The sequence below is a fragment of the Schistocerca nitens genome, chromosome 4, assembly GCF_023898315.1.
Source record: "Schistocerca nitens isolate TAMUIC-IGC-003100 chromosome 4, iqSchNite1.1, whole genome shotgun sequence".
Taxonomy (NCBI): domain Eukaryota; kingdom Metazoa; phylum Arthropoda; class Insecta; order Orthoptera; family Acrididae; genus Schistocerca; species Schistocerca nitens.
The window spans coordinates 494,085,255-494,100,631 of NC_064617.1; the positions used below are offsets into that span (position 1 = coordinate 494,085,255).

Sequence of the window (15,377 nt, forward strand, 5' to 3'; positions counted from 1 at the left end):
TAAATAGAATTATATCGCAAGACGACTGCTTATTATAAACAGGGGATATGGGTTCGTTTCCTCGTCAGGCACGACAAATGAGGTTATTTTTAGTGTTCACTACGCTTCTTATCTGGAGACAGTTTTGGTTGAATGTCCAGATTAGCCAAAGGTATCGGCGTTTGTGAATTCAGTATGTGTATTAACTGCCTTCGATCTGGCTGCCAGTCGCCGAAGGCGGAGTTGCTATTGTTGCGGAAGGCTCAGAAGCGAACGGTAAAGTGACGCCTGAGGCGCCGTAGTGGGAGGCGTTGGCGGATAGCCTTCCCCTCCGCTCCCCTCCCAGCCCCTCACTTCTAGCGGGCCTGGACGCACGCGGCTCGACAGTCAGCGTCGGCGCGGCTCTGCGCAACCACGGCAGCCACCATGTCCTCCACAGCGGCCATCGCCCCGGAACCTGGCACGCCGGTAAGCCAAACACTTTGCTGTTTGGACGTCTGGCGCACTTTCCGCGCAGCAGCGGCTCTGATCGCACGAGCAGGTTTGCACGCCGAGCTTCAGCTGTCGCATGGTCACACGCGCCGGAAAACACGCTGCGTTCAGCAAGACTTGTATTCGACGACGCGATGTGTGTGCATGGCGTTGACGTGCAGCACCTATTTTACTGTACTTACGAAAACAACAGATGGAGCGATTTGCGAGTCTAAGGCAAATCAAAAATCGAAAGCTTTGTAAGACACTTTACGGTTATTATTATTATTGTCCTCTCTGAAGGAAGAATGCAGAAACGTGCGGAATAAAAACAATCTGACTGTGAGACCACTACGCATCGGGTAGCGCCTAAATACGCCTTAGTTCTCCATGAGTACGTTTCGCGGATCGATTTATCATCAGGAATTGTATCTCATTTGTGAACAAAATAGATTTTTCTTTTTTTTCGAGAAACTGATGGGTCTTAAAGTACAGTAATACTCGTAGACAATGGAGAATATTAAAATAGACAGGAAGGTGTAGTATTACGTGTTCACAGGCTACACGGAAATCAAATTGCACTTTTCATTGTCACTACAAGTCCAAATGTTATTTTGGCTGCAACTGTGGGAGTGAAGGGCGAGTGATTTAAATAGCAAAATTCGCTAGCATCAAATTTTAAAGTCTATTTACAATCTCATTTATGTCACTATGCCCATGATCAAACCAAGAATCTTCTTCACAAGATTCTATCACTATGACGTGGAACAGGTCATGTCAGAGGCTATGTATTAATTACTTGCTCTTGTGTATTGACTACGTGCATACCATATATACAGGGCGTTACAAAAAGGTACGCCAAACTCTCAGGAAACATTCCTCACACACAAATAAAAGATGTTATGTGGACAAGTGTCCAGAAACGCTTAATTTCCATGTTAGAGCTCATTTTAGTTTCGTCCACCTACGCTCAATGGAGCACGTTATCATGATTTCATACGGGATACTCTACCTGTGCTGCTAGAACATGTGCCTTTACAAGTACGACACAACATGTGGTTCATGCGCGATGGAGCTCCTGCACATTTCAGTCGAAGTGTTCTTACGCTTCTCAACAACAGATTCGGTGATCGATGGATTGGTAGAGGCGGACCAATTCCACGGCCTCCACGCTCTCCTGAACTCAACCCTCTTGACTTTCATTTATGGGGGCATTTGAAAGCTCTTGTCTACGCAACCCCGGTACCAAATGTAGAGAGTCTTCGTGCTCGTATTGTGGACGGCTGTGATACAATACGCCATTCTCCAGGGCTGCATCAGCGCATCAGGGATTCCATGCGACGGAGGGTGGATGCATGTATCTTCGCTAACGCAGGACATTTTGAACATTTCCTGTAACAAAGTGTTTGAAGTCACGCTGGTACGTTCTGTTGCTGTGTGTTTCCATTCCATGATTAATGTGATTTGAAGAGAAGTAATAAAATGAGCTGTAACATGGAAAGTATGCGTTTCCGGACAAATGGCCACATAACATATTTTCTTTCTTTGTGTGTGAGGCATGTTTCCTGAAAGTTTGGCCGTACCTTTTTGTAACACCCTGTAGAATACCAAATGGTAAAAATTAGCTTTAATAGCAAAACTTTCTCCTCCGTTTCGCAGTCTTATTTTACGCTATGGCTAACAAAACATAAAAATTTGAATTTTAAACTTACTCTGAAAAGTTAACTAAGTACCAATTGTACGAGGTGCACTCAGAAAGTAAGGTGCGATTAGGTGCGAAATGGTAACCACTGTGAAAATCCAATGGAACTACGCACAGCCATGTTGGGCAGTGTCTTTAGTGTGTCTGTCGATTGCTTCACGTCGCTCTTTTCAGTTCAGAGCGCAAAGTAATCACGTAGAAATGCCTAGAACAAACAGTGTCTCCCGCCAAGTATGTGAATCTGGTGAGAGATTTCGCCTGAAGCTATGCATACCACATAACATAAATGTCATGCGTTTATTTCTTCAAGACAATTTTCAGGCGCATTCTGCAAGGGCAATGAAGACGCTCCTGCAGCGTTGTCTATGGGAAGTGTTTGATCACCCACAATACAGCCGTCAATTGGCTCCCTCCGGTGTTCATCTCTGCTCACATGAACCGCTGGCTACGAAGACATTTTGACACAACCAACGAAAGGCAGACCAGCTTAGAGAATTGGCAGAATGAACAGGCGGGCCGGCCGAGTTGGCCGAGAGGATCTAGGCGCTACAGTCTGGAACCGCGCGACCGCTACGGTCGCAGGTTTGAGTCCTGCCTCGGGGATGGACGTGTGTGATGTCATAAGGTTAGTTAGGTTTAAGTAGTTCTAAGTTCTAGGGGACTGATGACCTCAGAAGTTAAGTTCCATAGTGCTCAGAGCCATTTGAACCATTTTTTTTTTTTTTTTTTTTTGCACAGGCTGCTGTTTTCTGTAACGAGGGTACTGGAAAGTTTGTACAACGCCACAACAAACGTCTTAAGTCGGAGCGGCGACTATTTAGATAGGTAGCTGGAAGGTGTGACTAAGCGTTGAGAATAAAAAATTTTTGATTTTCGCAGTTGTTTTCATTTCGCGACCGATCGGACCTTACTTTCCGAACAGCCCTCATAAATACAGACTAAAAAACATATATCAGAAACCTTGAGGATTTAGTCTTTATATTAAAACATTTTAAAAAATCATATGAACATGGATCCGAAAGTTCTTCTTGAGAATTTTTTATTTTCGCAGTTGTTTTCATTTCGCGACCGATCGGACCTTACTTTCCGAACAGCCCTCATAAATACAGACTAAAAAACATATATCAGAAACCTTGAGGATTTAGTCTTTATATTAAAACATTTTAAAAAATCATATGAACATGGGTCCGAAAGTTCTTCTTTTGCGGGGTTGAAACGATTTATTATTTATGGCACAAAAACTACCTGCTTCCATGCATCCTCTCTGAGTCTGCGTTGTATATTTTTCTGTACGTTGTGCAAAACTCCTGCTGTGTTTCGTATTTGGTCGAATCTAATTTGGATACGCTCCGTCAGAACACCGACATTTCGTACGGGAGCTGAGTACACCACGGTTTTTATGTGTCCCTAAAGGAAAAAAAAATCACTGAATTAAAATCTGAAGATCCGGAAGGCCATGGATCCCCCTCGACCAATCCCCCTGTTAGGAAAAATGTTATTGAGATAATGGCGAACTATCGATGTAAAGTGAGGTGGAGCACCATCGTGTATAAATCACATTCGTTGTATGACGTCTGGAGGTCCATCATCAAGTAAATGAAGGTAGACAGCGAATATATCGTTGTGGTGTGATGGGTGTTACTGTAAAACAGAACAGACAACACTTAAACGGAACAAAGCAAATGCTGTTACCAACTGCAAACAAGAAATTGAGTAAAAATGCACATTTGAGGTAAATTACACAGCCGGGAAACATTACAGCGAGTTTCTCTCATATCCCCCTAATGAAGAATTTTCGGACTCATGTTCATATGACCTTTTTGTAATGTTCTGAAATCTAGAATAAATCTCTAAAGTTTCTGAGACATGTTTTTCTATACTCTGTATTATTCATACTCTTCGAATATAAACAGGCATTTGTACGTGCATTTTCCGACATTGTCACTGGCAAATGGACGAGATAAAAGAATGACATGCCTCGCGAAAGTTATCGTAACAATTTTGTTAGAAGTTTATCTAGGAAAGTGGCTGGTAACTGCAGTTTTAATATAAGAATAGGTGGACGAGTTGGAAAGTAATGGCTCCGAATTTTTATGTGAAAATTCTTAAAGTTTTTTAAATGAAACAAACATTATTAACACCCTACATCATTATTTTTCATGTCTACGTATTTGCAGCTCCTGTCCCTAGAGAGCTTCGATTTGTAGTGTGTAACATTGCGGTGTGTAACTACGTCGGTGTGTGTGAGAAAAAGCGTGCTGCAATTGAGTTTCGAATTCAAAGAGTTCGTCCACAAGTGGAGCAGCCTCTTCTTCAGTACGACGATGCCAGGTCACACCGGAGCGCTGTGACATCTGCAGCAATACGACGCCTTGGGTTCACTGTCATCGATATTCTTCCATACAATCCCGACTTGGTCCCACGCGATTTTCATCTGTTTCCAGAACTTAAAGAACATCTTCGAGGATTTCCCTGTAACAGTGATGAAGCAATTTAGCTGGGGGGGGGGGGGGGGGGAGGCTGTGGTTCCATCAATAAATCCAAAAATTCAACAGCGACGGCATCAACAAACTGATCTTTCGCTGGGAGAAATGTTTTCGTTCCAGGGTGACTGTTGAGAAATAACTTTGTAGACAGGTGTAGACTATTAATAAAGTTCGTTTTGTTCACAAAGCTTCGAGAGTTTTCACATAAAAGACTCGGAAGCGTTACTTTTCAGTACAACCTCTTAATTTTCTTTTAGTTATTGTGAAGGAGGGTGATTTTCTTTTTACTGATAGCTTGCGACGTAGCTATGCTTGCTATGGCACCGGCATTTCTTTTTCGTGCTTATGTCTTCCACGCTTATCATAGTTCCATACGATCATTTCATATCACAGCTACTGCAGCAGCTGATAGGGAAATTGTATTCTTATTCAGCCAAATTACATTCTTGACCAATCCGAACTGTGCACGGTCCACTGCTGTTCCCCCTACTCTTGTGACAGTGAGCCGTTCGGCTTCACAGGCACCCTGGAAAAAAAAAAAAAAAAAAAAGAGACGTTCATGCATCAGTAAACTAAAATTATAAGCCAGTAAATTACCTAGAGACTCGGTCTTCGTTAAAAGAGTTTCTTTGGAGTGCTGAATGAAACTGCCCGATGTAGTTCATGTGTACACAAACAGTTTGCAATATGAATTTCTCCCGAGATCCTCCTTTTCTACAACTGAAAAATGGAACATCTAAAGTGCCTTCCGCTATTTTATCTTTTGGAACGCACATAGTGCCGCTTTAGCCTATTCCTGCTGCATATGATGGGAAATGGCAAAAACTTATTCTTTTACAAGATGGACGACGGGAAATTAAAAATAGATAATTGACGCATCTAATACACCTTAGATAACGCCCTTACTGAAGGCTATGATGACATCTGTTGACGTTCTAATAACAGACATAGGGAAATGACACTTAACTAAAGCCTGAAAGGGTTACTTTCGTCCCTAAGGTTGCAAATGATATGGAACCATATTGCACACTAAATAAAGTTCCTAAATATTCGTGGTAGTACACTAAATCGAGCGTCTTAATAGCTGTGACGGTAAACAATTCATTTAAGTGGTCCCCCTTAACAATGGCGCTTGTATTTTTTGCAGATGACGGATAGCATTAAAATGTAAGTAACTGAATGCATACGTTAATACATGAGGAGACGTGAATGAGTCGCAGATAATTCGGGAATGTGCATATTATCCAGCTGTCATTGAGTCAAAGATATCGCTTAATATCAATTCATAGGTCTTAACACTGCGAGAAGATTTTATTAAAGGCGCATCTAAATCCCCCCTCGCCATCCCCTCTCCCCCCAAAAATCATGAAGATAATTTCAAACAATTAACTGGTGCTCGTTGAATGATGCTTGTGTTAATCACTGATTGTTACCGCAATTGTCTATCATTTTCAGTTTCAGATGCTTCATATGTCACAGTGTATCTTGAGAGTAAACTTTTCTGTACACTGTTATTTATTTCCGTAGAAGGTATCAACTTAATTCAGATAAGATTGTTAAATGCATCAAAATCCGATCTCTTTTACATAAAACATACCTGCACTACTTTTCTGTCGATGTACTTACTTTATTTCTTTTTGGTTGGATAGAAAGACGGGTAAATAGTGGTTGTAACACAGTTCTATTAACGTAATTTGTGCATCTATCTATACTCACTCAGTCCGAAGTTGCGCTCCCCCTCTGATGCCTTTTCCACAGCTGGTCGTAGTAACCTTGTTAAATCGTCGCGTAAGAAACAGATCAGTTTCGTTTTTACATCGTAAAAAGCGAAAAAAGGTGGAAAAAGAAACAAAATCTTGGTGAAAAGGAGCACACAATATGTTTCCTCGTTGGCTAACCGTTTTTCGCATTATATTCGCAAATAAATAATAACCTTACACCACAAAGTTATTGCACTGCGTCTCACACTATGCACAACAACGAACCGATGTTTCTTAACGCTCTGGCACTACGACGAATACTTAACCTTTACTAAGAGATGCAAGTATTAGTTTAATTGAAATAAAGCAATTTTTGGGAAATTTTGTGGAAACTTAAAGCAGTTCGAGATTACATGCATAGATCAACAACCCTTTCTGTCACTTTAACATGCAGATGTCTGTAGTTCACTTGAAGGATAAACAGTGAAATACGTGATGTATTCAGCCGGAAATGGGAGTTGCTGGTTCCGCCCGTGTGAATAACCCATACCGTTAACGGTATGCGCGGGAGGCGCCCTACGTAGTCGTGTCGTAATAGCTGTTGTTGAATGGTTGCTATGGTTACGGTCACCGAAAGTGGGCCGCGAATCGCTTGTGTGCCACGATTCCTTCGCCGACCTTATTTATGGTCCATGCCTGAATCAAAAACAGTACGACGATGAAAATTTCTTGTGTCCTCTACTAGAGAGTTGTGTTTATAAAGTAATCACACTTAAATAGTAGTAGCTTCTTCCATATTGGGAGCTCAGAAACAATTCGATGATCTCCATCTCCTTGTGTGTACCAGTTGCATCTGTAACTTCTCACGCGTGTATCTGTCGACGCAAATTATTTTACTGGAAAGTTATAAGCCAGGCAGTGAATATATTGTCAAGCTATCAAGCTAGGCAATAACTACAATCAAAGTCACTTAACTCAGTATACTCTGTCACATGGTACTGAAAAAAAGACACTGTACAGTGTGCACAGTGGAAGATTTTGCACTGATATTGCTCTGATTGGTTGTAGCAGAGAGTTCATTTGCTTCACAACACAGTTATGTGAGACAATGCTTCATAGTAGAACAAATTTAATTATCGCTGGCATCTCACTCACCTGGAGGATGTGTCCTTTTTTTATATTCACTTTTTAAGTGATGTGTACCGCTCTTGAAGTCCGAGTTGTCGAACTAGGATCTCCGTGCTCTTAGGAACGTCCAGAGATTATGATTAGAAAACCACTAGAGCTCACCACCCAGCAACGGAGGCCGAGTTTTCTGACATAATATGTTAAAAATTTAAGTGGTTCGTAACTAACAGCATACAGATTGAAATTTTGCTCCCGCTTGTAGAAAGCTACGTAAGTTTGCGTAGCAGTGCAGTAATTGCAAGTAAAAGCATTTAGCTGCTTTTCGGCGGGTTGGAGGGCATAAAGGGGGTCACGCTGCGACTTTCAAACACGGTGATTCAAGTATTCACGCCGCAGTGAATTCTGATGATGAACGTGGATGCGAGCAATGTAATGTAAGATTACCGAATAACATCGAATAACAGTGTTCCCTTGCTAGTACATTCACAAAAAAATGGCACTGAGTACTATGGGACTTAACATCTATGGTCATCAGTCCCCTAGAACTGAGAACTACTTAAACCCAACTAACCTAAGGACAGCACACAACACCAAGCCATCACGAGGCAGAGAAAATCCCTGACCCCGCCGGGAATCGAACCCGGGAACCCGGGCGTGGGAAGCGAGAACGCTACCGCACGACCACGAGATGCGGACAGTACATTCACAGTTTTATGGCTGTAAGATAGCACGATTTTGCCACCATGCTTCCAATATTCTGTAAATTCTTTTTGATTTATATTTACATTAGCTCACAATGGGACTGTTAATCATTTCATTGGCTGATACTGGCCAGCACCACATAGTAACAATTTCTGAAGTGCTGCATGCCTCGGTGTTGGGGTTGAGCACAGACAGAAAGGGCGAGGCCCGTTACGCGTTCCTCAAAAGCCACAATCGACTAGGAAGGGGCGAGGAGGAATGTTGAAGTGTTCAGCAGGGGTGGACAATTGCTGCCCTATGAGAGGGAGGGCAGAGCGAGGAGGCGGCGGTTTACAGTGATGGAGACCGCAGAATCCCCGGCAGCGCGGTCGGTGTAGATGAGAGATTGCACTCCAATGATTGATATATATATATATATATATATATATATATATATATATATATATATATATATATATATATATATATGCCACAAGAGCATCAGGAGGCGGAACAAGAAAAAACACAAAAACACATTCTTTTAGTGTGTATGGGTTCACAAAAGATCGACACGAGCTGACGTCCAAGAAATCTTCTCATGGGAAGTGCTGAGGCACGCTTCCCACTATAAAACAGAGATGTGTATTTGGTTGGCGGAGTGCTATAAATATGTAGGAGGGGAAATGGAAACTTACAAAAAACGTTCTGAATGGAGTGTGAGGTTCAAGTGATTGGCTGGCAGATCCATGACCAATGTAGTTGGAGGTAATGTTTTTCTATTGGCTGCTGGGTTTCGTCGCCTGAGCGCAAATGCAGACACTGCGTGTCCAAGAGGGAGCGGGCATTTGGCGCGGAGAGGCACTTCTCTCTGGGGATCGACCTAGTGACTTCACTGGCGACAGACACTGTGGAAAAACCAGCAGTTAGATTTCGAGAAGTGTTACTTTCGACGCAAAGAGTGCGGGGTTTCTCCGTGGAGAGAGTTGGGCTTCTGCTTACTCGAGTGACGATTCTTTACCCATCTGTGGAACCTAGTACACATTGAAATCTGTTTTTACGGAAGAATATTTGAGTCGAATCTCTGTTCCTGGCTAGTGAGCAAACAGAAATCTTGACTCGTGTTCAGTCTTGTACTGAGGTCATATCAGCTCTAGGAGTTTTATGATGGCATATTGCCTCCCCTGTGTAGGTAGAGAATTGCAGGTATGGCACATACATCATCTGCACGGTGGTCAACGCCCCAACGAGCACATCAGCAGTTACAGTACAATTACTGTTCGTACTTCAATAGGTGATATGTGTACTCCGGTTCGGTGGTTAGGGGAACGCTTACAGTAAATGTGTCGAGTTCCATTTGCTTGTCCACTGAGCTTTTTTTGAAAGTGCCAGTCAGGGTGTAGGTCTTCTGTTTCTCACCGTCAACAAGTATCAGCCAACTTTGTATCCATGTATGGGGGGTGTGGTATAAAGAAAGACAAACATATATTCTGCCAATCTCGAAATTACATTTTGAGTAGAATCCGACATTGTGTACTTCATATTTATTCAATTTTTTGTACTCTACTTTTTTTAAGAATAAATAATTTACTTTATTCAATTTGTGATCCATTCTGGTAGCATTCCAATAGGAATGCGTGGTTTTAAGTGCTGAACTGAAGTGAAATAAAACCACAATGATACTTCACTTTATGCAAATCCTAGATGTAGGCTGTCAGTGACAGGGTCATTTTCGGGAGAGGTGGCGCAGTGATTAGCACACTGGACTCGCATTCGGGAGGACGACTGTTCAAATCCGCGTTCGGCCATCCTGATTTAGGTTTCCCGTGATCTCCCTAAATCGCTTGAGGCCAATGCCGGGATGGTTCCTTTGAAATTGCACGGCAGACTCCCTTCTCCATCCTTCCCTAATCCGATGGGACCGATGATCTCGCTGTTTGGCCCCCTCCCCCAATTCAATCAAACATGCACACACTATACACGGTGTTCCCGTAACAGAGTGCAAAACTGTAACACGTCATAGAGAATGCTCCACTGAACAGTTTGAGGTAGAGAACCTGAGGTCGCAGAAGCCAGCTTAAGGAGATATGGAAGTAAACTTATCTATCGCTTTATCTAGCAGTACTGTTTTCCAGCTTATTTACAACTAACGTGCGTACAAGTTGACACGTACTGTGCTGTTTATCTGCATGTGCATTATTTATCTCCTGTAATAAAACAAGGAGGACCAGTCCGATTACCAGAAAGTCACGTGTAGGTTTTGTTTACTTTCTTGTCCATGAGGTGGCTCCGTTGTATCGTATTTATATTGTCGCAAGACAGAACGCATTATGAACCAACGACAGACCCTATTACTCAGTGCTATTCAGAGACGAACAGTAAAACATGATGGAGCAGTACCGGTACAGCATTTCCTGGTCGCTGGATTGGAAGCGGAGGTCCTATTCCATGGCCTGCGAGGTCACCTGACCTGAATCCCCATGATTATTTCCTATTGGGATATCTAAAAATACTTGCGTATGAGACCCCACTGGAAACGGAGAAGAAATTAGTTGCCAGAATAGTATCTGCCTGTGGTGTGATTCGAAACACACCAGGGATATTTGTCAGGGTGCATCAGAATCTTGTTCGCCGATGTCATGCTTGCTTTGAGGTTGATGGCCGTCAGTTTTCAGCACATTTTCTAAGATACAATACAAATGGTACGTTCACTGTGTCAGTGATGGCATTTGCAGTTAACGAATGTAAATAAACAAGTACACAGTGATATGATTTTATTCCTGTTATCTCCTTAAGCTGGCTTCTCCGACCTCTGTGTCGTGTTAAATTTTTGCACGCTCTTACGGAAACACCCTCAATGTTACCAACACCAAGGATGTTTACAGAGACATGTACACAAAAACAGATGACAGGATTACTAATGCTAATCCCTAAGGAATAAGCACAAAAGGGGTTTCAACGAGGTATCTTAGTTCGTCCCATATGCCCGATAAAATCTGTGTTAAGAGTTATTCCACAACGAAACATGCAACCATCGACTGCAAGTAACCTAGCTCGTTGAAATCAAAGAAGGTTACAGTAGTTCTGTGTGTGGAGAAAATTATTGTAATTTCAATCTTCAACCAGAGCGGAATAGTTTATGAACAAGAGGTCTCCACACATCACTCTTACTGGAAACTATCCTCTATTTGTTATATTATATTATAGATATTGTCAAAACGGATTTAAAACATCGTGTACTGAGGCCATCTGGCTACACGACTATACTACATACCTCCCTTTTCTGCCAATGTACAACAGTAAATAAACAAATGATGTTTGAATTGTGTGCCCAATGAGTTCTTAATGTCTTACGGTGGAAGTGTAGGTGTATCAAAAGCATTGTGTGACCTTTCACAGCTATTTTATTCATCTATTCTCTTCCCAGACAAAGGCGATCCAATGGATTCATTCTGAGCCTTTAAAGTTCATGGCTATCTTTCATACCTTGTTTCAAAAGAACAATCTCCTCTGGAAGTTATCACTCGCGATGGCTTCACTTTACTTTTTTTGTCGACACAAAAGATTACAGATCTTTTCACACAGTCGATAACAACCATCATGTGGACAAAGCACCTGTCAAAATCTGTGATCTTGAACCGTATCTCACGATAACCGATGAGAATCGAGATAGGGTGCATAAAGCTACTTACAGACTGTAAATCTGTTAAGTGCGTCACATCTTCTGATTACGCCTTTTCAGCGAATTCTATGGGTTAGAGAGATTGTTTGGCCGATAGCCTACTGTTATTAATACCCGCGCTTATCTTCGTCAGTAAGAATGACAAAGAGTTATTAATCTGATGTACGACAGTTCAGACAGAGTGAAATGGAATTATATGCTGCACTGCTAAGCACAAAACATTGTGAGAATGGTTCTGCGCAGTTCGTGAGATGATGGCCGGCCGCGGTGGTCTAGCGGTTCTAGGCGCTCAGTCAGGAACCGCGCGACTGCTACGGTCGCAGGTTCGAATCCTGCTTCGGGCATGGATGTGTGTGATGTCCTTAGATTAGTTAGGTTTAAGTAGTTCTAAGTTCTAGGGGACTTATGACCACAGATGTTGAGTCCCATACTGCTCAGAGCCATTTGAACCATTTTATTTTTAGTTCGTGAGATGTCTGTGACACCTTGACAACCGGCACTTCTCTCGAGATTCTAATAGATCTGGTGCGTTATGTAGAAATCAACGCGTTTGAAGATGAACCTGCAAGGTGCTGCAGGTCACGAAAGGGTTATTTGTGGCGGAAAGCGAAATATGTACCGTACTGGCCCGAAGAGAGAAGAGGGAAGGAGAGAAACTCAGTGTAGTTTTATATTTTTATTCGAGGAAAAGCTCACAAACAGTCAAATCAGTTGCTATAGTAAAAAGGTTTATTAAGGTTTATTAAAATCCCTTGACCTAGGTTCCAAGTTTTTGAAAACGTCTTCTTCGGATCAATGACTGACGTTGGTTATATGGGCAACATTATGTAACCATTGCCAATCATTGATCCTTCCGAAGAAGACGTTTTCAAAGGCGTTGAAGCCTAGGTCAAGGGCTTCTAATAAACATTTTTACTAGATAAGTTTCTGTATGGTGCGAAAATTGGCAATTGATCATAAGTAACGAAAAGTCTGAGGTCATCCACATGAATGCTAAAAGCAATCTATTAAACTTCGGTTACACGATAAATCCATCAAATCTAAAGATCGTAATTTCAACTAAATACCTAGGTATTACAATTACGAATAACTTAAAATTGGAAAGAAACGTAGAAAATACTGTGGGGAAGGAGAACGAAAGACTGATTTACTGTCAGAACACTTAGAAGTTGTGAAGATCTACTAAAGAAAATGCCTACACTACGATTGCCTGACCTCTTTTGGAGTACTGTTGCACGGTGTGGTTCCTTACCAGATATGATTAACGGAGTACATCGAGAAAGTTCAAAGAAGAGCAGCACGTTTTGTATTATCGGAAAATAGGGGAGAGAGTGTCACGGACATGATACAGGATTTGTGGTAGTCATCATTTCAAAACAAAGGCGTTTCTCGTTGCGGCGGGATCTTCTCGTGAAATTTAAATCACCAATATTTCAATCACCAACTTTCTTCTCTGAATGCGAAAATATTTTTTTGAAGCCGACCTACATAGGGAAAAACGATCATCGTAATAAAATAAGAGAAGTCAGAGCTCGCACGGAAAGATACAGGTTTCGATTTTTCCTGGCTCTGTTCGAGAGTGGAATAATAGAGAATTAGTGTGAAGGTGGTTCGATGAACCCTGTTACAGGCACTTAAGTGTGATTTGCAGAGTATCCATGAAGATGTACATGTAGATTCACTATCAAACGCTCTCACAAATCGTAAAAAATCCGTCATACGAGTATATCGTACTTAAAACTACATGGAAGAGAACAGTAAATGCAGTGACAATTAATACAATTACATTGGAGGCCAGATTACCAATCCCACAATTATCTGTAAATGTCACTTTGATTCAGAAACAGGTAGTTCTCGCAATTTTCTGTTATCTTCTTTTCTGAACCACATTCGTTCTGTTATTTCCGAGTTACAGTCAGTCGTCTTAACAAAGTCGTGCATGCTAGTGCTGCTAACTAGACAAGTTATATTGCTCAGTGAATGGCTACGGCCAGTAATCTTTAACGGAAGATTTTCGTCTCTTGGAATGCACTCCCATTGAGCCAGAGCACTGCCTTGACACCGCGGCAGCTGTTTGTTCAATAACTGTATTCGACACGCAACGCCTTCCCAGAACGGGTCGATGGGAGATCCGCCCAGACACTGCTGTAATGGACACCTCAGCGCGACGTGGTCAGCTCAGGTCACGATCACGCTACGAAAGAATAGTGCTGTCCCACTATATGTGGAGACGCAGATAAGAGGCCACATACAATACACTGCCCAACAAAAAATGTGAAGCACCCAGAAGGGGAGGAGGAACGAAAATGAAACTTCTTGGTTTGAGAGGGTATGTATGTTATATATGTGATTACGGATTCGACTTGGCAGAATGAGCTCTCCTATATGACGCTGCATGCCTTCTGGCTTGGATGTATGGACTGATACTGTTCCGCGTCCAGCCATCCTGATTTAGGTTTTCCGCGATTTCCCTAAATCGCTCCAAGCAAATGCCAGGATGGTTCTTTTGAAAGGGCACGACCGACTTCCTTCCCTGTCCTTCCCTAATCCGATGAGACCGATGACCTCGTAGTTTAGTCTCTTCCCCAACAACCCAACCCGACCCAACTGATACTGTTGGGAAGGGCGTCATAAAGCCCTTGTATCCTTTCCTGAGGCAAGCTTCCCCACAACAGTTGTAACTGGTCCTAGAAATCCTGGATACTGGCGCTGGGACATAGTTGACCATGTTCTATCGATGACAGATCTGAACACGGGAGTAACTCATCACCAAGTAGACAGTTCATAGAGGCATATGTCATGTGTGGATGAGCATTGTCCAGTTGAAAAATTCGGTTACGATACTGTCACATGAGGAGTAACATATGAGTAAGCAGGGTCTTCATGCTATCAGATTTCCCTCAATCACTGCCAACAATAACTTGAATTCATTTCCAGTGGGTTTTCACACATTGGCGCAGGGAATAACACCGCTGTACCTCTCGAAAACATTGGAAGAATGTAAACCTCTGCTCAGAACGCCACCCTACTTGCCAACGATGGTCATGCTGGGTAATGCACAATCACGATCATCGATCACCAATAGTCCATAGTCCCCATCACGGCACCACTCCAAACGAAGCTGTTTGTGTTGCGATGCTGACGGCAGCCTAAGTGTGGGACCTTAACTCCCTAGCCAGTTGTTGGTAGTCTGGACCAATGGTGCTGAATGACAAAGTATGTTGTGCGGAGTCCATTACCTGTTCTCGGATGGCAGGCGCGGATGTGAAAGGTTTACGATGTACTTCGTGTTCATTACGGTGATCCTGCCTTGTGGTCGTAAGACGTACTCGACCGGAACACGACTACGATTATACCTACACTCACATTCTTATGCAGTCCAACAACGGGCCATTGTTACATCCCAATGACCCTCATTTGTGGATATTGCACGACTCGGCCAGCAGACCAAATGGAGACCCACGACGAGCCATTTTCTGTCAGGTGCTGATAACACTATATCATTCGAGTACACGACATCTCCTCATACTGACCGCTCAAAAGCTGACGCT

The 15,377-nt window shown here is 42.5% G+C and overlaps 1 protein-coding gene across 6 annotated transcripts in view; it reads left to right on the forward strand.

Moving 5' to 3' along the window:
• Nucleotides 1-342: 342 nt before the first annotated feature.
• Nucleotides 343-15,377, forward strand: part of LOC126253019 (ninjurin-2-like) — a 139,838-nt gene continuing 124,803 nt past the window's right edge. For all 6 annotated transcript variants that reach the window (XM_049954076.1, XM_049954079.1, XM_049954081.1 and 3 more), the window contains exon 1: nucleotides 343-447. In XM_049954076.1, the coding sequence (XP_049810033.1) occupies nucleotides 406-447 (42 nt within the window). In that variant the 5' untranslated portion in view covers nucleotides 343-405. The remainder of the gene's footprint in view (nucleotides 448-15,377) is intronic.